The sequence below is a fragment of the Gallus gallus genome (genome assembly GCF_016699485.2).
Source record: "Gallus gallus isolate bGalGal1 chromosome 36 unlocalized genomic scaffold, bGalGal1.mat.broiler.GRCg7b 36_unloc6, whole genome shotgun sequence".
Classification (NCBI taxonomy): domain Eukaryota; kingdom Metazoa; phylum Chordata; class Aves; order Galliformes; family Phasianidae; genus Gallus; species Gallus gallus.
This window is the reverse complement of record NW_024095966.1, coordinates 21,042-48,506: the sequence shown is the minus strand read 5'-3', so window position 1 is coordinate 48,506 and position 27,465 is coordinate 21,042. Positions and strand designations below refer to the sequence as shown.

Here is a 27,465-nt window from a genome sequence, read left to right as displayed (position 1 = left end):
ACAATGACACAACACAAGCACACAACTACACAACAAAACAACTACACAACTCAACCACACAACACAAGTACACAATGACACAACACAACAACTACACAATGACACAACCACACAACTACACAACACAACTACACAACAACAGAAAACTACACAACAACTACACAATGACACAACACAACTACACAACAGAACAACTACACAACAACCACACTATGCAACACAACAACCACACAATGACACAACTACACAACACAACAACTACGCAATGACACAACAACTACACAGTGACACAACACAACTAAACAACATAACTACACAACTACACAACTACACAACTACACAACACAACTACACAACACAACAACTACACAATGGCACAACAACACAACAACTACGCAATGACACAACACAACAACTACACAGTGACACAACACAACTAAACAACATAACAACTACACAATGACACAACAACACAACTACACTATACAATGGCACAACTACACAACAACTACACTACACAACAACTACACAATGACACAACACAACAACTACACAATGGCACAACCACACAACAACTACACAACACAACTACACAACAACTACACAACTGCACAACAACTACGCAATGACACAACACAACTACACAACAGAACAACTACACAACTACACTACGCAACGCAACAACCACACAATGACACAACTACACAACACAACAACTACGCAATGACACAACACAACAACTACACAATGACACAACACAACAACTACACAACATAACAACATAACTACACAACACAACCACACAACACAACAACTACACAACACAACAACTACACAATGACACAACAACTACACAACATAACAACATAACAACTACACAACACAACTACACAACACAACAACTACACAATGGCACAACACAACAACTACACAACATAACAACATAACAACTGCACAACACAACTACACAACATAACTACACAACACAACTACACAACAGCTACACAGCACAACTACACAACACAACAACTACACAATGACACAACAACACAACTACACAACACAACAACTGCGCAATGACACAACACAACTACACAACAGAACAACTACGCAATGACACAACACAACTACACAACAGAACAACTACACAACAGCCACACTACACAACACAACAACAACACAACAACCACACAACAACACAACGGCGACACTCACACATATCCGGAGGCGTAGACCTCATTGCTGTAGTCCGTCCTCGCTCTCGGGGGCGCACGTTGGGGACCCTGTGGGGACAGCGTGGTGTCACCGGGGGGGGGGGGGGGGGGGGGGGGGGGGGGGGGGGGGGGGGGGGGGGGGGGGCCGCCATATTGTCACCCCGCTGTCACCGCCGTCGCTCACCTCTCTCCGGCTCCGGGCGGGTGGCGGAGATGCGGCGTTGCTGGGAGGTCTGCGGGGACCTGAGGACACCGTGGCCCCAAAATGACCCCCAAGTGACCCCCAAATGGCCCCAAATGGCCCCCAAGTGACCCCCCAAATGGCCCCATAGCCCCCAAATGGTCCCAAAATGGCCGCAAAATGAATCCTTGGATCCCAAATGGCCCCCAGGTGGTCCCAAAATGGCCGCAAAATGACCCCAAAATGAATCCTTGGATCCCAAATGGCCCCCAAATGGTCCCAAAATGGCCTCCATAGCCCCCGAAAGGCCCCCAAATGGCCCCAAAGTGAATCCTTGGACCCAAAATGGCCCCATAACCCCCGAATGGTCCCAAAATGGCCCCAGAATGAATCCTTGGACCCCAAATGGCCCCCAAATGACCCCAGAATAGCCCCATAGCCCCCAAAAGGCCCCAAAATGAATCCTCGGACCCCAAATGGCCCCGAAATGGTCCCCGAAATGGCCCCATAGCCCCCACATGGTCCCAAAAGGCCCCCAAATGGTCCCCAAATGGCCCCAGAATGAATCCTTGGACCCCAAATGGCCCCCAAATGGCCCCATGGCCCCCAGATAGCCCCAAATGGCCCCATAGCCCCCAAATGGTCCCCAAATGGCCCCAAAATGACCCCTTAATGGCCCCATAGCCCCCAAATGTCCCCATTGTCCCCCCCCAATGTCCCCAATGTCCCCCCCCAATGTCCCCATATCCCCATCCAATATCCCCCCCATTGCCCCCATGTCCCCCCCACTGTCCCCCCCATGTCCCCCCCCATTGTCCCATGTCCCCCCCCATTGTCCCCCCCCAATGTCCCCACCCCGCGTCTCCGTGTCCCCCCCCACTGTCCCCCCCCAATGTCCCCCCCATTGTCCCCATGGTCCCCCCATGTCCCCCCCATTGCCCCCATGTCCCCCCCAAAGTCCCCCCCCATTGTCCCCATGTCCCCCCCATTGTCCCCCCCCCATTGTCCCCCCCCAATGTCCCCACCCCGCGTCTCCGTGTCCCCCCCATTGTCCCCATGTCCCCCCCATTGTCCCCCCCCAATGTCCCCACCCCGCGTCTCCGTGTCCCCCCCCATTGTCCCCCCCCATTGTCCCCATGTCCCCCCCATTGTCCCCCCCCACTGTCCCCACCCCGCGTCTCCGTGTCCCCCCCATTGTCCCCCCCCATTGTCCCCATGTCCCCCCCATTGTCCCCCCCCCATTGTCCCCACCCCAATGTCCCCCCCAATGTCCCCCCCCATTGCCCCCCCCCATTGCCCCCCCCCCATTGTCCCCCCCCCCCCATTGTTCCCCCCCATTGCCCCCCCCCCCATTGTCCCCCCCAATGTCCCCCCCCATGTCCCCCCCATGTCCCCAATGTCCCCACCCCGCGTCTCCGTGTCCGCGCGTCCCCCAGGAGAGGTGGATGTTGGGGTTGTGCAGATTGGGGTTCGGGTTGAGGATCATCTCCGGCGCCGCTCCGCGGGGTGGGGGGGGGGCGCTCTGAGGGTCTGCGGACAGCGAGGGGACATTGGGGGGGGGGACACCATGGGGGGACAGCGAGGGGACGTTGGGGGGGGGGACACCATGGGGGGACAGCGAGGGGACGTTGGGGGGGGGGGACACCATGGGGGGACAGCGAGGGGACATTGGGGGGGTTGGGGACATTGTGGGGGGGGGGGGACATCATGGGGGGACAGTGAGGGGACATTGGGGGGGGGGGACACCATGGGGGGACAGCGAGGGGACATTGGGGGGGTTGGGGACATTGTGGGGGGGGGCGTTGTGGGGGGGGGGACAGCGAGGGGACATTGGGGGGTTGGGGACATTGTGGGGGGGGGGGACACCATGGGGGGACAGTGAGGGGACATTGGGGGGGTTGGGGACATTGTGTGGGGGGGGGCGCTCTGAGGGTCTGGGGACAGCGAGGGGACATTGGGGGGGGGGACAGTGAGGGGACATTGTGGGGGGGGGGGACAGTAAGGGGACATTGGGGGGTTGGGGACATTGTGGGGGGGGGGACATTGTGAGGGGGGGGCGTTGTGAGGGTTGGGGGACAGCGAGGGGACATTGGGGGGGGGGACACCATGGGGGGACAGCGAGGGGACATTGGGGGGGGACGACATTGTGGGGAGACAGCGAGGGGACATTGGGGGGGGGACATTGTGGGGTTGGGGACATTGGGGCCATCGGGATGGGGTCGCAGTGGGGTCGCAGTGGGGTTGGGGACATTGGGGCCATTGGGATGGGGTCGCAGTGGGGTTGGGGTCGCAGTGGGGTGGGGGACATTGGGGACATCGGGATGGGGTCGCAGTGGGGTTGGGGCCATTGGGATGGGGTCGCAGTGGGGTTGGGGTCGCAGTGGGGTCGCTGTGGGGTTGGGGACATTGGGGACATCGGGATGGGGTCGCAGTGGGGTTGGGGTCGTTGTGGGGTTGGGGTCGCAGTGGGGTTGGGGACATTGGGATGGGGTCGCTGTGGGGTTGGGGTCGCAGTGGGGGTGGGGGACATTGGGATGGGGTCGCAGTGGGGTTGGGGTCGCAGTGGGGTCGCAGTGGGGTTGGGGACATTGGGGCCATCGGGATGGGGTCGCTGTGGGGTCGCAGTGGGGTTGGGGACATTGGGGCCATCGGGATGGGGTCGCTGTGGGGTTGGGGTCGCAGTGGGGTCGCAGTGGGGTTGGGGACATTGGGGACATTGGGGCCATTGGGATGGGGTCGCAGTGGGGTTGGGGTCGCTGTGGGGTTGGGGTCGCAGTGGGGTTGGGGACATTGGGATGGGGTCGCTGTGGGGTTGGGGACATTGGGGACATTGGGGCCATTGGGATGGGGTCGCTGTGGGGTTGGGGTCGCAGTGGGGTTGGGGACATTGGGATGGGGTCGCTGTGGGGTTGGGGTCGCAGTGGGGTCACAGTGGGGTTGGGGACATTGGGGACATTGGGGCCATTGGGATGGGGTCGCAGTGGGGTCGCAGTGGGGTTGGGGACATTGGGGACATTGGGATGGGGTCGCAGTGGGGTTGGGGACATTGGGGCATTGGGGTGGGGTCGCAGTGGGGTCGCAGTGGGGTTGGGGACATTGGGATGGGGTCGCTGTGGGGTTGGGGTCGCAGTGGGGTCGCAGTGGGGTTGGGGACATTGGGGGCATTGGGATGGGGTCGCAGTGGGGTTGGGGACGTTGGGATGGGGTCGCAGTGGGGTTGGGGTCGCTGTGGGGTCGCAGTGGGGTTGGGGTCGCTGTGGGGTCGCAGTGGGGTGGGGGCCATTGGGGCCATCGGGGTGTGACTGACGGCGCACGACGGGGAGGATCTGGAAGCTGTGAGGCGGCGGTTCCGACATCGGCCTGCAGGGGGCAGCACCGGCAACGCGCATTGAAACCCATTGATTCCCATGGATCCCCATTGGCCTCCATTGACCCCAATGGCCCCCATTAACCCCATTGATCCCCACTGACCCCAATGTCCCCCATTGACCCCAATGGCCCCCATTAACCCCAATGGCCCCGTTGACCCCAATGCCCCCCATTAACCCCATTGATCCCCGTTGACCCCATTGCCCCCATTAACCCCACTGACCCCATTGATCCCCACTGACCCCAATGGCCCCAGTGACACCAAAGTCCCCCATTAACCCCATTGATCCCCATTGACCCCAATGTCCCCCATTAACCCCATTGATCCCCATTGACCCCAATGGCCCCGTTGACCCCAATGTCCCCCATTGACCCCACTGACCCCCATTAACTCCAATGGCCCCCATTGATCCCCATTGGCCTCCATTGATCCCCACTGCCCCCAATGGCCCCATTGACCCCAATGGCCCCCATTAACCCCATTGATCCCCGTTGACCCCATTGCCCCCATTAACCCCACTGACCCCATTGATCCCTACTGACCCCAATGGCCCCAGTGACACCAAAGTCCCCCATTAACCCCATTGATCTGCATTGACCCCATTGCCCCCATTAACCCAATTGACCCCAATGTCCCCCATTAACCCCATTGATCCCCACTGAGCACAATGCCCCACATTAACCCCATTGATCCCCATTGACCCCAATGGCCCCCATTGTCCCCATTGATCCCAATGTCCCCATTGACCCCAACGGCCCCCATTACCCCCATTGATCCCCACTGACCCCAATGTCCCCACTGACCCCAATGCCCCCCATTAACCCCATTGATCCCCATTGCATCCATTGATCCCCACTGACCCCAATGTCCCCACTGACCCCAATGCCCCCCATTAACCCCATTGATCCCCATTGCATCCATTGACCCCCATTGACTCCAATGGCCCCCATTAACCCCATTGATCCCCATTGACCCCACTGCCCCCATTAACCCCATGACCCCATAGCCCCCCATTAACCCCATTGATCCCCACTGACCCCAATGGCCCCCATTAACCCCAATGGCTCCATTGACCCCAATGGCCCCCATTAACCCCATTGATCCCCACTGCCCCCAATGGCCCCATTGACCCCAATGCCCCCCATTAACCCCATTGATCCCCGTTGACCCCATTGCCCCCATTAACCCCACTGACCCCATTGATCCCTACTGACCCCAATGGCCCCAGTGACACCAAAGTCCCCCATTAACCCCATTGATCTGCATTGACCCCATTGCCCCCATTAACCCAATTGACCCCAATGTCCCCCATTAACCCCATTGATCCCCACTGAGCACAATGCCCCACATTAACCCCATTGATCCCCATTGACCCCAATGGCCCCCATTGTCCCCATTGATCCCAATGTCCCCATTGACCCCAACGGCCCCCATTACCCCCATTGATCCCCACTGACCCCAATGTCCCCACTGACCCCAATGCCCCCCATTAACCCCATTGATCCCCATTGCATCCATTGATCCCCACTGACCCCAATGTCCCCACTGACCCCAATGCCCCCCATTAACCCCATTGATCCCCATTGCATCCATTGACCCCCATTGACTCCAATGGCCCCCATTAACCCCATTGATCCCCATTGACCCCACTGCCCCCATTAACCCCATGACCCCATAGCCCCCCATTAACCCCATTGATCCCCACTGACCCCAATGGCCCCCATTAACCCCATTGATCCCCACTGACCCCAATGGCCCCCATTAACCCCATTGATCCCCATTGACCCCAATGTCCCCCATTGACCCCAATGGCCCCCATTAACCCCATTGACCCCCACTGACCACAATGCCCCCCATTAACCCCATTGATCCCCATTGCATCCATTGATCCCCATTGACCCCAATGGCCCCCATTGCCCCCATTGATCCCAATGTCCCCATTGACCCCAATGGCCCCCATTAACCCCATTGATCCCCATTGACCCCACTGCCCCCATTAACCCCATGACCCCATAGCCCCCCATTAACCCCATTGATCCCCACTGACCCCACTGCCCCCCATTAACCCCATTGATCCCCACTGACCCCACTGCCCCCCATTAACCCCATTGATCCCCACTGACCCCAATGGCCCCCATTAACCCCATTGATCGCCACTGACCCCACTGACCCCAATGGCCCCCATTAACCCCATTGACCCCCATTGACCCCATTGCCCCATTAACCCCATTGATCCCCACTGACCCCAATGGCCCCCATTAACCCCATTGATCCCCATTGACCCCCATTAACCCCACTGACCCCAATGGCCCCCATTGACCCCACTGACCCCAATGCCCCCATTGACCCCAATGTCCCCCATTAACCCCATTGACCCCCACTGACCACAATGCCCCCCATTAACCCCATTGATCCCCATTGCATCCATTGATCCCCATTGACCCCAATGGTCCCCATTGATCCCCATTGACCCCAATGTCCCCCATTAACCCCATTGATCCCCATTGACCCCACTGCCCCCATTAACCCCATGACCCCATAGCCCCCCATTAACCCCATTGATCCCCACTGACCCCACTGCCCCCCATTAACCCCATTGATCCCCACTGACCCCAATGGCCCCCATTAACCCCATTGATCCCCATTGACCCCAATGTCCCCCATTGACCCCACTGACCCCAATGCCCCCATTGACCCCAATGTCCCCCATTAACCCCATTGACCCCAATGTCCCCACTGACCCCAATGTCCCCCATTAACCCCATTGATCCCCATTGACCCCAATGCCCCCATTAACCCCATTGATCCCCATTGCATCCATTGACCCCAATGGCCCCCATTAACCCCATTGATCCCCATTGACCCCAATGGCCCCCATTGCCCCCATTGATCCCAATGTCCCCATTGACCCCAATGTCCCCCATTAACCCCATTGATCCCCACTGACCCCACTGCCCCCCATTAACCCCATTGATCCCCACTGACCCCAATGGCCCCTATTAGCCCCATTGATCCCCACTGACCCCACTGCTCCCCATTAACCCCATTGATCCCCACTGACCCCAATGGCCCCCATTAACCCCATTGATCCCCACTGCCCCCAATGTCCCCATTGACCCCAATGGCCCCCATTGATCTCCATTGACCCCAATGTCCCCATTGACCCCAATGCCCACCATTAACCCCATTGATCCCCACTGCCCCCAATGGCCCCATTGACCCCAATGGCCCCCATTAACCCCATTGATCCCCACTGACCCCAATGGCCCCCATTAACCCCATTGATCGCCACTGACCCCATTGATCCCCATTGACCCCAGTGCCCCCATTAACCCCAATGGCCCCCATTGATCCCCATTGACCCCAATGGCCCCCATTAACCCCATTGATCCCCATTGACCCCCATTAACCCCACTGACCCCAATGGCCCCCATTGACCCCACTGACCCCAATGCCCCCATTGACCCCAATGTCCCCCATTAACCCCATTGACCCCCACTGACCACAATGCCCCCCATTAACCCCATTGATCCCCATTGCATCCATTGATCCCCATTGACCCCAATGCCCCCATTGACCCCAATGTCCCCCATTAACCCCATTGATCCCCATTGACCCCAATGTCCCCCATTGACCCCAATGTCCCCCATTGACCCCACTGACCCCAATGCCCCCATTGACCCCCAATGCCCCCCATTAACCCCATTGACCCCCATTGCATCCATTGATCCCCATTGACCCCAATGGCCCCCATTGACCCCAATGGCCCCAATGTCCCCCATTAACCCCATTGACCCCCATTGCATCCATTGATCCCCATTAACCCCAATGGCCCCCATTGATATCCATTGACCCCAATGTCCCCATTGATCCCAATGTCCCCCATTAACCCCATTGATCCCCATTGACCCCAATGGCCCCCATTGCCCCCATTGATCCCAATGTCCCCATTGACCCCAATGTCCCCCATTAACCCCATTGATCCCCACTGACCCCACTGCCCCCCATTAACCCCATTGATCCCCACTGACCCCACTGCCCCCCATTAACCCCATTGATCCCCACTGACCCCACTGCCCCCCATTAACCCCACTGCCCCCCATTGACCCCATTGATCCCCATTGACCCCATTGATCCCCACTGACCCCAATGGCCCCCATTGACCCCACTGACCCCAATGCCCCCATTGACCCCAATGTCCCCCATTAACCCCATTGATCCCCATTGATCCCCATTGATCCCCATTGACCCCAATGGCCCCCATTAACCCCATTGATCCCCATTGCATCCATTGATCCCCACTGACTCCATTGGCCTCCATTGATCCCCATTGACCCCAATGCCCCCATTGACCCCAATGCCCCCATTAACCCCACTGATCCCCATTGCATCCATTGACCCCAATGTCCTCCATTAACCCCTTTGATCCCCACTGACCCCAATGGCCCCCATTAACCCCATTGATCGCCACTGACCCTATTGACCCCAATGTCCCCCATTAACCCCATTGACCCCCATTGACCCCATTGCCCCCATTAACCCCATGACCCCATAGCCCCCCATTAACCCCATTGATCCCCACTGACCCCACTGCCCCCCATTAACCCCATTGATCCCCACTGACCCCAATGGCCCCCATTAACCCCATTGATCCCCATTGACCCCAATGTCCCCCATTGACCCCACTGACCCCAATGCCCCCATTGACCCCAATGTCCCCCATTAACCCCATTGATCCCCATTGATCCCCATTGATCCCCATTGACCCCAATGTCCCCCATTAACCCCATTGATCCCCATTGCATCCATTGATCCCCACTGACTCCATTGGCCTCCATTGATCCCCATTGACCCCAATGTCCCCATTGACCCCAATGTCCCCATTAACCCTATTGATCCCCAGAGCCCCCATTGATCCCAATGGCCCCACTGCCCCCATTGACCCCAATGCCCCCCATTAACCCCATTGACCCCCATTGCATCCATTGATCCCCATTGACCCCAATGGCCCCCATTGACCCCAATGGCCCCAATGTCCCCCATTAACCCCATTGACCCCCATTGCATCCATTGATCCCCATTAACCCCAATGGCCCCCATTGATCTCCATTGACCCCAATGTCCCCATTGATCCCAATGTCCCCCATTAACCCCATTGATCCCCATTGACCCCAATGGCCCCCATTGCCCCCATTGATCCCAATGTCCCCATTGACCCCAATGTCCCCCATTAACCCCATTGATCCCCACTGACCCCAATGGCCCCCATTAACCCCATTGATCCCCATTGACCCCAATGTCCCCATTGACCCCCATGTCCCCATTGACCCCAATGCCCCCCATTAACCCCATTGATCCCCATTGACCCCAATGTCCCCCATTGACCCCAATGTCCCCCATTAACCCCACTGACCCCCATGTCCCCATTGATCCCCATTGACCCCAAAGTCCCCCACTGCCCCCATTAACCCCATAGCCCCCATGACCCCATAGCCCCCCCCCCTTGCACTCACTTGTCTCTGTCGTACAGCGGAGCACCAGGACCTGGGGGGGGGGGGGGGGGGGGGAGAAAAAAGGGGGTGACAGACACGTGTGACCCCAAAGGGTCCCCATTGACCCCCATTGACCCCACTGACCCCACTGTCCCCCATTGTCCCCATTGCCCCCACTGTCCCCCATTGTCCCCATTGACCGCAATGTTCCCCATTGACCCCACTGTCCCCCATTGACCTCCATTGACCCCCATTGCCCCCATTGACCCCACTGTCCCCCACTGACCTCCATTGACCCCCATTGATCCCATTGACCCCCATTGTCCCCATTGACCCCACTGTTCCCCACTGACCTCCATTGACCTCCATTGACCCCCATGGTCCCCATTGACCCCACTGTTCCCCACTGACACTCATTGTCCCCACTGACCCTACTGTCCCACACTAACTCCCATTGTCCCCAATGACCCCATTGCCCCCACTGTCCCCCACTGACCTCCATTGACCCCCATTGACCCCATCGACCCCCATTGTCCCCATTGACCCCACTGTCCCCCATTGACCCCCATTGACCCCACTGTCCCCATTGTCCCCATTGACCCCATTGCCCCCACTGTCCCCCACTGTCCTCCATTGACCCCCATTGACCCCACTGTCCCCATTGACCCCACTGTTCCCCATTGCCCCCACTGTCCCCCATTGACTCCCATTATCCCCATTGACCCCACTGTCCCCCATTGACCCCACTGTCCCCCTCTGACCCCACTGTCCCCCCATTGACCCCACTGTTCCCCACGGACACTCATTGTCCCCACTGACCCCACTGTCCCACACTAACTCCCATTGTCCCCATTGACCCCATTGCCCCCACTGTCCCCCATTGTCCCCATTGACCCCACTGTCCCCCATTGACCTCCATTGACCCCCATTGTCCCCATTGACCCCACTGTCCCCCACTGACCTCCACTGACCCCCATTGACCCCATTGACCCCCATTGTCCCCATTGACCCTACTGTTCCCCATTGACCCCCACTGACCCCACTGTCCCCCACTGACCCCCATTGTCCACATTGTCCCCATTGACCCCACTGTCCCCCATTGACCTCCATTGACCCCCATTGCCCCCAATGACCCCCATTGTCCCCATTGACCCCACTGTCCCCCATTCACCCCCATTGACCCCCATTGACCCCATTGACCCCCATTGCCCCCAATGACCCCACTGTCCCCCACTGACCTCCATTGACCCCCATTGACCCCATTGACCCCCATTGTCCCCATTGACCCCACTGTCCCCCATTCACCCCCATTGACCCCCATTGACCCCATTGACCCCCATTGACCCCATTGACCCCACTGTCCCCATTGACCCCACTGTCCCCCATTGCCCCCACTGTCCCCCACTGTCCTCCATTGACCCCCATTGACCCCATTGACCCCACTGTCCCCATTGACCCCACTGTCCCCCATTGCCCCCATTGACCCCCATTGACCTCCATTAACCCCCATTGTCCCCATTGACCCCACTGTCCCCCATTGCCCCCACTGACCCCCATTGTCCCCATTGACCTCAATGTTCCCCATTGACCCCCATTGTCCCCATTGACCCCACTGTTCCCCATTGCCCCCACTGTCCCCCATTGACTCCCATTATCCCCATTGACCCCACTGTCCCCCATTGACCTCCACTGACCCCCATTGACCCCCATGGTCCCCATTGACCCCACTGTTCCCCACTGACACTCATTGTCCCCACTGACCCCACTGTCCCACACTAACTCCCATTGTCCCCATTGACCCCATTGCCCCCACTGTCCCCCACTGTCCTCCATTGACCCCACTGTCCCCCATTGACCCCACTGTTCCCCCTTGACCCCACTGTCCCCATTGCCCCCATTGACCTCAATGTTCCCCATTGACCCCACTGTCCCCCACTGACCCCCACTGACCCCACTGTCCCACACTAACTCCCATTGTCCCCATTGACCCCATTGCCCCCACTGACCCCCATTGTCCCCATTGACCTCAATGTTCCCCATTGACCCCACTGTTCCCCATTGTCCCTATTGACCCCACTGTCCCCTATTGCCCCCACTGTCCCCATTGTCCCCATTGACCTCAATGTTCCCCATTGACCCCACTGTCCCCCACTGACCTCCATTGACCCCCATTGACCCCATCGACCCCCATTGTCCCCATTGACCCCACTGTCCCCCATTGACCCCCATTGACCCCCATTGACCCCACTGTCCCCATTGTCCCCATTACCCCCATTGCCCCCCATGTCCCCATTGCCCCCACCGCCCCCATTACCCCCATTGCCCACATTACCCCCATGGCCCCCATTGACCCCCATTGTCCCCAATGACCCCCATTGACCCCCTTTGACCGCAATGTTCCCCATTACCCCCCATTACCCCCCCATTACCCCCATGTCCCCCATTACCCCCATGACCCCATTGCCCCCCATGTCCCCATTGCCCCCCACTGCCCCCCATGTCCCCATTGCCCCCACTGCCCCCATTGCCCCCTCTGCGCCCATTCCCCCCCACTGCCCCCATTACCCCCACTGCCCCCATTGCCCCCCATGTCCCCAATACCCCCACTGTCCCCATTGCCCCCCATTCCCCCCATTGCCCCCATTACCCCCCATGTCCCCATTACCCCCACTGCCCCCCCTGTCCCCACTGCCCCCCATGTCCCCATTACCCCCATTACCCCCTCTGCCCTCATTCCCCCCATTGCCCCCAATGTCCCCATTGCCCCCCATGTCCCCATTGCCCCCACTGCCCCCATTACCCCCACTGCCCCCATTACCCCCCATGTCCCCATTACCCCCACTGCCCCCATTCCCCCCATTGCCCACATTACCCCCATGGCCCCCATTGACCCCCGTTGTCCCCCAATGACCCCCATTGACCCCCTTTGACCGCAATGTTCCCCATTACCCCCCATTACCCCCCCATTACCCCCATGTCCCCCATTACCCCCATGACCCCATTGCCCCCCATGTCCCCATTGCCCCCCACTGCCCCCCATGTCCCCACTGCCCCCATTCCCCCCATTGCCCCCACTGCCCCCATTGCCCCCTCTGCGCCCATTCCCCCCCACTGCCCCCATTACCCCCCATGTCCCCATTGCCCCCATTGCCCCCAATGCCCCCATTACCCCCACTGCCCCCATTGCCCCCCATTGCCCCCATTGCCCCCATTGCCCCCACTGCCCCCCATGTCCCCATTACCCCCACTGCCCCCCCGGTCCCCATTGCCCCCCATGTCCCCATTACCCTCATTGCCCCCCCTGTCCCCATTACCCCCATTTCCCCCATATCCCCATTGCCCCCATTGCCCCCCATATCCCCATTGCCCCCATTGCCCCCATTCCCCCCATTGCCCCCCACTGCCCCCATTGCCCCCCATGTCCCCATTATCCCCACTGCCCCCCCTGTCCCCATTACCCCCATTACCCCCATATCCCCATTGCCCCCCATGTCCCCACTGCCCCCCATGTCCCCATTACCCCCATTGCCCCCATTGCCCCCCATTGCCCCCCCGCCCCCCATGTCCCCATTACCCCCATTGCCCCCATTACCCCCACTGCCCCCCCTGTCCCCACTGCCCCCCATATCCCCACTGCCCTCCATGTCCCCATTGCCCCCCATTCCCCCCATTGCCTCCCATTGCCCCCCCTGTCCCCATTACCCCCACTGCCCCCCCTGTCCCCATTACCCCCATTACCCACATATCCCCATTACCCCCATTGCCCCCATTGCCCCCCACTGCCCCTCATGTCCCCATTACCCCCCATGTCCCCATTGACCCCACTGCCCCCATTGCCCCCCATTGCCCCCCACTGCCCCCATTGCCCCCATTGCCCCCCATGTCCCCACTGCCCCCATTGCCCCCATTCCCCCCATTGCCCCCCCATGTCCCCATTACCCCCCATGTCCCCATTGACCCCACTGCCCCCATTGCCCCCCACTGCCCCCATTGCCCCCTATGTCCCCACTGCCCCCCATGTCCCCATTGACCCCCATGTCCCCATTCTTCCCACTGCCCCCATTCTCCCCATAGCCCCCATTGCCCCCACTGCCCCCCATGTCCCCACTGCCCCCAATGTCCCCATGTCCCCATTACCCCCATTACCCCCTCTGCCCTCATTCCCCCCATTGCCCCCCATGTCCCCATTACCCCCATTGCCCCCATGTCCCCATTACCCCCCATGCCCCCATTGCCCCCATATCCCCACTGCCCCCATATGCCCCCATTCCCCCCATGTCCCCATTACCCCCATTACCCCCACTGCCCCCCCATATCCCCATTGCCCCCCATGTCCCCATTCCCCCCATTGCCCCCATTGCCCCCCATTGCCCCCCCGCCCCCCATGTCCCCATTACCCCCATTGACCCCATTACCCCCACTGCCCCCCCTGTCCCCACTGCCCCCCATATCCCCACTGCCCTCCATGTCCCCATTGCCCCCCATTCCCCCCATTGCCCCCATTGCCCCCATTGCCCCCCATGTCCCCATTGTCCCCCACTGCCCCCATTGCCCCCCATGTCCCCATTATCCCCACTGCCCCCCCTGTGCCCATTACCCCCATTAGCCCCATATCCCGATTACCCCCATTGCCCCCATTGCCCCCTATGTCCCCATTGCCCCCCATGTCCCCATTGCCCCCATTGCCCCCCATTGCCCCCCCGCCCCCTCCCCACTCACTGCGCTGGCGGTGGCAGCGGACGCAGAGGGCGGCGGTCAGCAGCAGCGCCGCCATCAGGAAGGCTGAGCCCCACAGCGCCTCCATGGGGCCTACGGGACACGGGGGGGCCGCCCCATAAGTGGGGGGGAACCCATCAGTGGGGCCGCCCCATAAGAGGGGGGGAACACATAAGTGGGGGGGGGGACCCATCAGTGGGGCTGACCCATAAGTGGGGGGGAACCCATCAGTGGGGCTGCCCCATAAGTGGGGGGGAACCCATCAGTGGGGCTGCCCCATAAGTGGGGGGGAACACATAAGTGGGGGGGGGGGACCCATCAGTGGGGCCGCCCCATAAGTGGGGGGGAACCCATAAGTGGGGGGGGGGACCCATCAGTGGGGTGGGGGACCCATCAGTGGGGCTGCCCCATAAGTGTGGGGGGGGGACCCATCAGTGGGGCTGCCCCATAAGTGGGGGGGAACACATAAGTGGGGGGGGGGACCCATCAGTGGGGCTGCCCCATAAGTGGGGGGGAACCCATCAGTGGGGGGGGGACCCATCAGTGGGGCTGCCCCATAAGTGGGGGGGAACCCATCAGTGGGGGGGGACCCATCAGTGGGGCTGCCCCATAAGTGGGGGGGAACCCATAAGTGGGGGGGGGACCCATCAGTGGGGCCGCCCCATAAGTGGGGGGGAACGACCCATCAGTGAGGGGGAACCTATCAGTGGGGCCGCCCCATAAGTGGGGGGGAACGACCCATCAGTGGGGGGGACCCATCAGTGGGGCCGCCCCATAAGTGGGGGGGAACACATAAGTGGAGGGGGGGACCCATCAGTGGGGCTGCCCCATAAGTGGGGGGGAACCCATCAGTGGGGGGGGGACCCATCAGTGGGGCCGCCCCATAAGTGGGGGGGATCCCATCAGTGGGGGGGGGGAACCCATCAGTGGGGCTGCCCCATAAGTGGGGGGGAACCCATCAGTGGGGCTGCCCCATAAGTGGGGGGGAACACATAAGTGGGGGGGGGGACCCATCAGTGGGGTGGGGGACCCATCAGTGGGGCTGCCCCATAAGTGTGGGGGGGGGGACCCATCAGTGGGGCTGCCCCATAAGTGGGGGGGAACACATAAGTGGGGGGGGGACCCATCAGTGGGGCTGCCCCATAAGTGGGGGGGAACCCATCAGTGGGGGGGGGACCCATCAGTGGGGCTGCCCCATAAGTGGGGGGGAACCCATCAGTGGGGGGGGGACCCATCAGTGGGGGCTGCCCCATAAGTGGGGGGGAACCCATCAGTGGGGGGGGGGACCCATCAGTGGGGCTGCCCCATAAGTGGCGGGGAACACATAAGTGGGGGGGGGGGACCCATCAGTGGGGCTGCCCCATAAGTGGGGGGGAACCCATCAGAGGGGGGGGGGACCCATCAGTGGGGCTGCCCCATAAGTGGGGGGGGGGACCCATCAGTGGAGCTGCCCCATAAGTGGGGGGGAACCCATAAGTGGGGGGGGGACCCATCAGTGGGGCCGCCCCATAAGTGGGGGGGAACGACCCATCAGTGAGGGGGAACCTATCAGTGGGGCCGCCCCATAAGTGGGGGGGAACGACCCATCAGTGGGGGGGAACCCATCAGTGGGGCTGCCCCATAAGTGGGGGGGGGGACCCATCAGTGGGGCCGCCCCATAAGTGGGGGGGAACGACCCATCAGTGGGGGGGGACCCATCAGTGGGGCTTCCCCATAAGTGGGGGGGAACCCATCAGTGGGGGGGGGGGACCCATCAGTGGGGCTGCCCCATAAGTGGGGGGGAAACATAAGTGGGGGGGGGGACCCATCAGTGGGGCTGACCCATAAGTTGGAGGGGGTCCATCAGTGGGGTATGGGACCCATAAGTGGGGTGGGACCCATAAGTTGGGGAGAGCCATAACTGGGGGCCGCCCCATAAGTGGGGGGGGTCCATCAGTGGGGGCTGCCCCATAAGTAGGGGGGGACACCCATCAGTGGGGCAGCCCCATACGTGTGGTAGGGGGACCCATCAGTGGGGGGGACCCATAAGTGTGGGGGGGTCCATCAGTGGGGTACGGGACCCATAAGTGTGGCTGCCCCATAAGTGTGGGGGGGGACCCATCAGTGGAGGGGGGGGGCCATCAGTGGGGTACGGGACCCATAAGTGGGGTGGGGACCCATCAGTGGGGGCTGCCCCATAAGTAGGGGGGGACACCCATCAGTGGGGCTGCCCCATACGTGTGGGAGGGGGGACCCATAAGTGGGGGGGGGGACCCAAATGGGTCTCAATGTCCCCAAATGGGCCTCAATGTCCCCAAATGGGCCTCAATGTCCCCAAATCAGATCCCACTGTCCCCAAATGGGCCTCAGTGTCCCCAAATGGGTCTCAATGTCCCCAATTCTGATCCCATTGACCCCAAATGGGTCTCAATGTCCCCAAATCAGATCCCACTGTCCCCAAATGGGCCTCAATGTCCCCCAAATAGGGTCCCACTGTCCCCAAATGGGTCTCAATGTCCCCAAATGGGCCTCAATGTCCCCAAATGGGTCTCAATGTCCCCAGTTCTGATCCCATTGACCCCAAATGGGCCTCAGTGTCCCCAAATGGGTCTCAATGTCCCAAAATAGGGTCCCACTGTCCCCAAATGGGTCTCAATGTCCCCAATTCTGATCCCATTGACCCCAAATGGGTCTCAGTGTCCCCAAATGGGCCTCAATGTCCCCAAAAGGGTCTCAATGTCCCCAAATCAGATCCCACTGTCCCCAAATGGGTCTCAATGTCCCCAAATGGGTCTCAATGTCCCCAATTCTGATCCCACTGTCCCCAAATGGGTCTCAATGTCCCCATATGGGCCTCAATGTCCCCAAATGGGTCTCAATGTCCCCAAATGGGTCTCAATGTCCCCAATTCTGATCCCACTGTCCCCAAATGGGCCTCGATGGCCCCAAATGGGCCTCGATGTCCCCAAATGGGTCTCAATGTCCCCAAATCAGATCCCACTGTCCCCAAATGGGCCTCAGTGTCCCCAAATGGGCCTCAATGTCCCCAATTCTGATCCCATTGACCCCAAATGGGCCTCAGTGTCCCAAAGGGGTCTCAATGTCCCCACATCAGATCCCACTGTCCCCAAATGTGTCTCAATGTCCCCAAATGGGTCTCAATGTCCCCAGTTCTGATCCCATTGACCCCAAATGGGTCTCAGTGTCCCCAAATGGGTCTCAATGTCCCCAAATCAGATCCCACTGTCCCCAAATGGGTCTCAATGTCCCCAAATGGGTCTCAGCCCCCCCCTTCCCCCCATAACCCCCCCATATCCCCCCCCATATCCCCCCATATCCCCCCCCATATCCCCCCCCATATCCCCCCACATCCCCCCGTCCCCTACCTGACACCGCCGCCTTTGGGACCGTCCCCAAATGGGTCTCAATGTCCCCAAATGGGCCTCAATGTCCCCAAATAGGGTCCCCCTGTCCCCAAATGGGTCTCAATGTCCCCAAATGGGTCTCAATGTCCCCAATTCTGATCCCACTGTCCCCAAATGTGTCTCAGCGCCCCACATCCCCCCCCTTCCCCCCATAACCCCCCCATAACCCCCCCATATCCCCCCATATCCCCCCCCATATCCCCCCACATCCCCCCGTCCCCTACCTGACACCGCCGCCTTTGGGACCGTCCCCAAATGGGTCTCAATGTCCCCAAATGGGTCTCAATGTCCCCAAATAGGGTCCCACTGTCCCCAAATGGGACTCAATGTCCCCAAATGGGTCTCAATGTCCCCAATCCTGATCCCACTGTCCCCAAATGGGTCTCAATGTCCCCAAATCAGATCCCACTGTCCCCAAATGGGCCTCAATGTCCCCAAATAGGGTCCCACTGTCCCCAAGCCTGATCCCACTGTCCCCAAATGCTTTCCATCGTCCCCAAATGGGCCTCAATGTCCCCAAATGGGTCTCAATGTCCCCAAATGGGTCTCAATGTCCCCAAATCAGATCCCACTGTCCCCAAATGGGTCTCAGCCCCCCCCTTCCCCCCATAACCCCCCCATATCCCCCCATATCCCCCCCCATATCCCCCCACATCCCCCCGTCCCCTACCTGACACCGCCGCCTTTGGGACCGTCCCCAAATGGGTCTCAATGGCCCCAATTCTGATCCCACTGTCCCCAAATGGGTCTCAATGTCCCCAAATAGGGTCCCACTGTCCCCAAATGGGTCTCAATGTCCCCAATTTTGATCCCACTGTCCCCAAATGGGTCTCAGCGCCCCACAGCCCCCCCCTTCCCCCCATAACCCCCCCATATCCCCCCACATCCCCCCGTCCCCTACCTGACACCGCCGCCTTTGGGACCGTCCCCAAATGGGTCTCAATGGCCCCATATCATATCCCATTGTCCCCAAATCAGATCTCAATGTCCCCAAAATTGGGTCTCAACGTCCCCAAATGGGCCTCGATGTCCCCAAAATTGGGTCGCAATGTCCCCAAATGGGCCTCCATGTCCCCAAATCAGATCCCACTGTCCCCAAATGGGCCTCAATGTCCCCAAATGGGCCTCAATGTCCCCAAATGGGCCTCAATGTCCCCAAATCAGATCCCACTGTTCCCAAATGGGTCTCAATGTCCCCAAATAGGGTCCCACTGTCCCCAAATGGGCCTCAATGTCCCCAAATCAGATCCCACTGTCCCCAAATGGGTCTCAATGTCCCCAAATGGGTCTCAGCCCCCCCCCTTCCCCCCATAACCCCCCCATATCCCCCCATATCCCCCCCCATATCCCCCCACATCCCCCCGTCCCCTACCTGACACCGCCGCCTTTGGGACCGTCCCCGTCCCCACCCCCCCCCCCCCCCCCCCGGCAGGAAACCGCGGGCGCTGCAGTGGGGCAGGAAGTGTGGGGCGGGGGGGGGGGTGGGGGGCCCCATCCTGTCCCCGTCACCGGGCGCTGTGTCACCCGCACCGGGGCGCCGCGGCCCCATTGCCACCATCCCTGTCCCATTGTCACCATCCCTGTGTCACTGTCCCCATAGCACCGTCCCCATGGCGCCATCCCTGCCCCATTGCCACCATCACTGTCCCATTGCCACCATCAGTGTCCCATTGTCCCCATCCCATTGTCACCATCCCATTGTCACTGTCCCCATTGCCACCATCAGTGTCCCATTGTCACCATCCCTGTCCCCATTGTCACCTTCCCTGTGTCACTGTCCCCATTGTCACCATCAGTGCCCCATTGTCACCTTCCCTGTGTCACTGTCCCCATAGCACCGTCCCCATGGCGCCATCCCTGCCCCATTGCCACCATCAGTGTCCCATTGCCACCATCCCATTGTCCCCATCCCATTATCACTGTCCCCATGGCGCCATCACTGTCCCCATTGCCACCATCAGTGCCCCATTGTCACCATCCCTGTCCCCATTGTCACCATCCCTGTGTCACTGTCCCCATAGCACCGTCCCCATGGCGCCATCCCTGCCCCATTGCCACCATCCCATTGTCCCCATCCCATTATCACTGTCCCCATGGTGCCATCCCTGCCCCATTGCCACCATCACTGTCCCACTGTCCCCATCCCATTGTCACCATCCCATTGTCACTGTCCCCATTGTCACCATCCCCGTCCCCATTGCCACCATCACTGTCCCCATTGTCACCATCCCTGTGTCACTGTCCCCATAGCACCGTCCCCATGGTGCCATCCCTGCCCCATTGGCACCACCCCATTGTCACCATCCCTGTGTCACCTCCCCCATTGTCACCATCCCTGTCCCCATTGTCACCATCCCTGTGTCACCTCCCCCATTGTCACCATCACTGTCCCATTGTCACCATCCCTGTGTCACTGTCCCCATAGCACTGTCCCCATGGCGCCATCCCTGCCCCATTGGCACCATCCCTGCCCCATTGTCACCATCCCTGTCCCATTGTCACCTTCCCTGTGTCACTGTCCCCATAGCACTGTCCCCATTGTCACCATCCCTGCCCCATTGCCACCATCAGTGCCCCATTGTCACCATCCCTGTGTCACTGTCCCCATAGCACCGTCCCCATTGGCACCATCAGTGCCCCATTGCCACCATCACTGTCCCCATGGCACCATCACTGTCCCCATTGTCACCATCCCTGTCCCCATTGCCACCATCAGTGTCCCATTGTCCCCATCCCTGTGTCACTGTCCCCATAGCACCGTCCCCATGGCGCCATCCCTGCCCCATTGCCACCATCAGTGCCCCATTGCCACCATCCCTGTCCCCATTGTCACCATCCCTGTGTCACTGTCCCCATAGCACCGTCCCCATGGTGCCATCCCTGCCCCATTGCCACCATCACTGTCCCATTGTCACCATCCCATTGTCCCCATCCCATTATCACTGTCCCCATGGCACCATCACTGTCCCCATTGGCACCATCAGTGCCCCATTGTCACCTTCCCTGTGTCACTGTCCCCATAGCACCGTCCCCATGGCGCCATCCCTGCCCCATTGCCACCATCCCTGCCCCATTGTCACCATCAGTGTCCCATTGCCACCATCCCATTGTCCCCATCCCATTATCACTGTCCCCATTGTCACCATCAGTGCCCCATTGTCACCATCCCTGTGTCACTGTCCCCATAGCACTGTCCCCATTGGCACCATCAGTGCCCCATTGTCACCATCAGTGCCCCATTGTCACCATCCCTGTCCCCATTGTCACCATCCCTGTGTCACTGTCCCCATAGCACCGTCCCCATGGCGCCATCCCTGCCCCATTGCCACCATCAGTGCCCCATTGTCACCATCCCTGCCCCATTGGCACCATCAGTGCCCCATTGTCACCATCCCTGTGTCACTGTCCCCATAGCACCGTCCCCATGGCGCCATCCCTGCCCCATTGCCACCATCACTGTCCCACTGTCCCCATCCCATTATCACTGTCCCCATTGTCACCATCAGTGCCCCATTGTCACCATCCCTGTGTCACTGTCCCCATAGCACCGTCCCCATGGCGCCATCCCTGCCCCATTGCCACCATCAGAGTCCCATTGCCACCATCAGTGTCCCCATTGTCACCATCCCTGTCCCCATTGTCACCATCCCTGTGTCACTGTCCCCATAGCACCGTCCCCATGGCGCCATCCCTGCCCCATTGCCACCATCAGTGCCCCATTGCCACCATCCCATTGTCCCCATCCCATTATCACTGTCCCCATTGTCACCATCAGTGCCCCATTGCCACCATCCCTGTGTCACTGTCCCCATAGCACTGTCCCCATGGCGCCATCCCTGCCCCATTGCCACCATCACTGTCCCCATTGTCACCATCAGTGTCCCCATTGTCACCATCCCTGTGTCACTGTCCCCATAGCACCGTCCCCATGGCGCCATCCCTGCCCCATTGGCACCATCAGTGCCCCATTGTCACCATCCCTGTGTCACTGTCCCCATAGCACCGTCCCCATGGCGCCATCCCTGCCCCATTGCCACCATCAGTGTCCCACTGTCCCCATCCCATTGTCACCATCCCATTGTCACTGTCCCCATTGTCACCATCCCTGTCCCCATTGCCACCATCCCTGTGTCACTGTCCCCATAGCACTGTCCCCATGGCGCCATCACTGTCCCCATTGTCACCATCCCCATCCCCATTGCCACCATCCCCATCCCATTGTCACCATCAGTGTCCCCATTGTCACCATCCCTGTGTCACTGTCCCCATAGCACCGTCCCCATGGCGCCATCCCTGCCCCATTGGCACCATCAGTGCCCCATTGTCACCATCCCTGCCCCCATTGTCACCTTCCCTTTATCACAGTCCCCATGGTGCCATCCCTGCCCCATTGTCACCATCACTGTCCCATTGTCACCATCCCATTGTTCCCATTGTCACCATCCCCGTCCCCATGGCGCCATCCCTGCCCCATTGTCACCATCCCATTGTCACTGTCCCCATGGCACCATCCCTGTGTCACTGTCCCCATAGCACCGTCCCCATGGCGCCATCCCTGCCCCATTGCCACCATCAGTGCCCCATTGTCACCATCCCCGTCCCCATTGCCACCATCAGTGCCCCATTGCCACCATCAGTGTCCCCATTGTCACCATCAGTGCCCCATTGTCACCATCCCTGTGTCACTGTCCCCATAGCACCGTCCCCATGGCGCCATCCCTGCCCCATTGCCACCATCAGTGTCCCCATTGCCACCTTCCCTGTCCCCATTGTCACCTTCCCTGTGTCACAGTCCCCATTGTCACCATCAGTGTCCCATTGTCACCATCCCTGTCCCATTGTCACCATCCCTGTGTCACTGTCCCCATAGCACCGTCCCCATGGCGCCATCCCTGCCCCATTGCCACCATCAGTGCCCCATTGTCACCATCCCCGTCCCCATTGTCACCATCCCTGTGTCACTGTCCCCATAGCACCGTCCCCATGGCGCCATCCCTGCCCCATTGCCACCATCAGTGTCCCATTGCCACCATCAGTGTCCCATTGTCCCCATCCCATTGTCACCATCCCATTGTCACTGTCCCCATTGCCACCATCAGTGCCCCATTGCCACCATCCCTGTGTCACTGTCCCCATAGCACCGTCCCCATGGCGCCATCCCTGCCCCATTGCCACCATCCCATTGTCCCCATCCCATTATCACTGTCCCCATTGTCACCATCAGTGCCCCATTGCCACCATCCCTGTGTCACTGTCCCCATAGCACCGTCCCCATGGCGCCATGCCTGCCCCATTGCCACCATCAGTGCCCCATTGTCACCATCCCCGTCCCCATTGTCACCATCCCTGTGTCACTGTCCCCATAGCACCGTCCCCATGGCGCCATCCCTGCCCCATTGCCACCATCAGTGTCCCATTGCCACCATCAGTGTCCCATTGTCCCCATCCCATTGTCACCATCCCATTGTCACTGTCCCCATTGCCACCATCAGTGTCCCATTGTCCCCATCCCATTGTCACCATCCCATTGTCACTGTCCCCATTGTCACCATCCCTGTCCCCATTGTCACCATCACTGTCCCCATTGCCACCATCCCTGCCCCATTGTCATCATCACTGTCCCCATTGCCACCATCAGTGTCCCATTGCCACCATCAGTGTCCCATTGTCACCATCCCTGCCCCATTGGCACCACCCCATTGTCACCATCCCTGTGTCACTGTCCCCATAGCACCGTCCCCATGGCGCCATCCCTGCCCCATTGCCACCATCAGTGTCCCATTGTCCCCATCCCATTGTCACCATCCCATTGTCACTGTCCCCATTGTCACCATCAGTGTCCCATTGTCACCATCCCTGTGTCACTGTCCCCATAGCACCGTCCCCATGGCGCCATCCCTGCCCCATTGCCACCATCAGTGCCCCATTGCCACCATCCCCGTCCCCATTGTCACTGTCCCCATTGTCACCATCAGTGCCCCATTGCCACCATCAGTGCCCCATTGTCACCATCCCTGTGTCACTGTCCCCATAGCACCGTCCCCATGGCGCCATCCCTGCCCCATTGCCACCATCCCTGCCCCATTGCCACCATCAGTGCCCCATTGTCACCATCCCTGCCCCATTGTCACCTTCCCTGTGTCACTGTCCCCATAGCACTGTCCCCATGGCGCCATCCCTGCCCCATTGCCACCATCCGTGCCCCATTGTCACCATCCCATTGTCCCCATCCCATTATCACTGTCCCCATGGCGCCATCCCTGCCCCATTGCCACCATCAGTGCCCCATTGCCACCATCCCTGCCCCATTGCCACCATCCCTGCCCCATTGTCACCATCCCTGTGTCACTGTCCCCATAGCACCGTCCCCATGGCGCCATCCCTGCCCCATTGCCACCATCCCTGCCCCATTGTCACCATCCCTGTGTCACTGTCCCCATAGCACCATCCCCATGGCGCCATCCCTGCCCCATTGCCACCATCAGTGCCCCATTGCCACCATCCCTGTCCCCATTGTCACCATCCCTGTGTCACTGTCCCCATAGCACCGTCCCCATGGCGCCATCCCTGCCCCATTGCCACCATCACTGTCCCACTGTCCCCATCCCATTATCACTGTCCCCATTGTCACCATCAGTGCCCCATTGTCACCATCCCTGTGTCACTGTCCCCATAGCACCGTCCCCATGGCGCCATCCCTGCCCCATTGCCACCATCAGAGTCCCATTGCCACCATCAGTGTCCCCATTGTCACCATCCCTGTCCCCATTGCCACCATCCCTGTGTCACTGTCCCCATAGCACTGTCCCCATGGCGCCATCCCTGCCCCATTGCCACCATCAGTGCCCCATTGCCACCATCCCATTGTCCCCATCCCATTATCACTGTCCCCATTGTCACCATCAGTGCCCCATTGCCACCATCCCTGTGTCACTGTCCCCATAGCACTGTCCCCATGGCGCCATCCCTGCCCCATTGCCACCATCACTGTCCCCATTGTCACCATCAGTGTCCCCATTGTCACCATCCCTGTGTCACTGTCCCCATAGCACCGTCCCCATGGCGCCATCCCTGCCCCATTGGCACCATCAGTGCCCCATTGTCACCATCCCTGTGTCACTGTCCCCATAGCACTGTCCCCATGGCGCCATCCCTGCCCCATTGCCACCATCACTGTCCCACTGTCCCCATCCCATTGTCACCATCCCATTGTCACTGTCCCCATTGTCACCATCAGTGCCCCATTGCCACCATCCCTGTGTCACTGTCCCCATAGCACCGTCCCCATGGCGCCATCCCTGCCCCATTGCCACCATCAGTGCCCCATTGCCACCATCCCTGTCCCCATTGCCACCATCCCTGTCCCCATTGTCACCATCCCTGTGTCACTGTCCCCATAGCAGTGTCCCCATGGCGCCATCCCTGCCCCATTGCCACCATCCCATTGTCCCCATCCCATTATCACTGTCCCCATGGCGCCATCACTGTCCCCATTGCCACCATCAGTGCCCCATTGTCACCATCCCTGTCCCATTGCCACCATCCCTGTGTCACTGTCCCCATAGCACCGTCCCCATGGCGCCATCCCTGCCCCATTGCCACCATCAGTGCCCCATTGTCACCATCTCTGTCCCCATTGTCACCTTCCCTTTATCACAGTCCCCATGGCGCCATCCCTGCCCCATTGTCACCATCCCTGTCCCCATTGTCACCATCCCTGTGTCACTGTCCCCATAGCACTGTCCCCATGGTGCCATCCCTGCCCCATTGTCACCATCCCTGTGTCACTGTCCCCATAGCACCGTCCCCATGGCGCCATCCCTGCCCCATTGCCACCATCAGTGCCCCATTGCCACCATCCCGGCCCCATTGTCACCATCAGTGTCCCATTGCCACCATCCCTGTGTCTCTGTCCCCATAGCACCATCCCCATGGCGCCATCCCTGCCCCATTGCCACCATCAGTGTCCCACTGTCCCCATCCCATTGTCACCATCCCATTGTCACTGACCCCATTGTCACCATCAGTGTCCCATTGTCACCATCCCTGTGTCACTGTCCCCATAGCACCGTCCCCATGGCGCCATCCCTGCCCCATTGTCACCATCAGTGCCCCATTGTCACCATCCCTGTCCCATTGTCACCATCCCTGTGTCACTGTCCCCATAGCACTGTCCCCATGGTGCCATCAGTGTCCCATTGCCACCATCCCATTGTCCCCATCCCATTATCACTGTCCCCATTGTCACCATCAGTGCCCCATTGCCACCATCCCTGTGTCACTGTCCCCATAGCACTGTCCCCATGGCGCCATCCCTGCCCCATTGCCACCATCAGTGCCCCATTGCCACCATCCCCGTCCCCATTGTCACTGTCCCCATTGCCACCAACCCCATTGTCACCATCAGTGCCCCATTGTCCCCCTCCCATTGTCACCATCCCATTGTCACTGTCCCCATTGTGACCACCCCCATTGTCACCATCCCCGTCCCATTGTCCCCCTCCCCATCCCATTGTCCCCATCCCATTGTCACCATCCCATTGTCCCCATCCCATTGTCACCATCCCATTGTCACTGTCCCCATTGTCACCATCCCATTGTCCCCATCCCATTGTCACCATCCAATTGTCACCCCCCCCATTGTCACCATCAGTGCCCCATTGTCCCAATCCCATTGTCACTGTCCCCATTGTCACCATCCCATTGTCCCCATCCCATTGTCACTGTCCCCATTGTCACCATCCCCGTCCCATTGTCCCCCTCCCTGTCCCATTGTCACCATCCCATTGTCCCCATCCCATTGTCACCATCCCATTGTCACTGTCCCCATTGTCACCATCAGTGCCCCATTGTCACCATCCCATTGTCACCATCCCATTGTCACTGTCCCCATTGTCACCATCCCATTGTCCCCATCCCATTGTCACCATCCCATTGTCACCGTCCCCATTGTCACCATCAGTGCCCCATTGTCCCCATCCCATTGTCACCATCCCATTGTCACTGTCCCCATTGTCACCAACCCCATTGTCACCATCAGTGTCCCATTGTCCCCGTCCCATTGTCACCATCCCATTGTCACTGTCCC

General features: G+C 59.9%; 1 protein-coding gene across 1 annotated transcript; it reads right to left on the bottom strand.

Annotated features, from left to right (window-relative positions):
• Window positions 1-1,211: 1,211 nt before the first annotated feature.
• Window positions 1,212-19,796, bottom strand: LOC121108734 (E3 ubiquitin-protein ligase Hakai-like). Its single transcript, XM_040656852.1, has 7 exons — window positions 19,750-19,796; window positions 14,977-15,066; window positions 10,279-10,309; window positions 4,703-4,755; window positions 2,802-2,925; window positions 1,399-1,457; window positions 1,212-1,283 (listed from the first exon to the last, which is right to left on the bottom strand). The coding sequence occupies exons 2-7, from the start codon at window positions 15,059-15,061 to the stop codon at window positions 1,237-1,239; spliced, it is 399 nt and encodes a 132-aa protein (XP_040512786.1). The 5' UTR covers window positions 15,062-15,066; window positions 19,750-19,796; the 3' UTR covers window positions 1,212-1,236.
• Window positions 19,797-27,465: the final 7,669 nt, after the last annotated feature.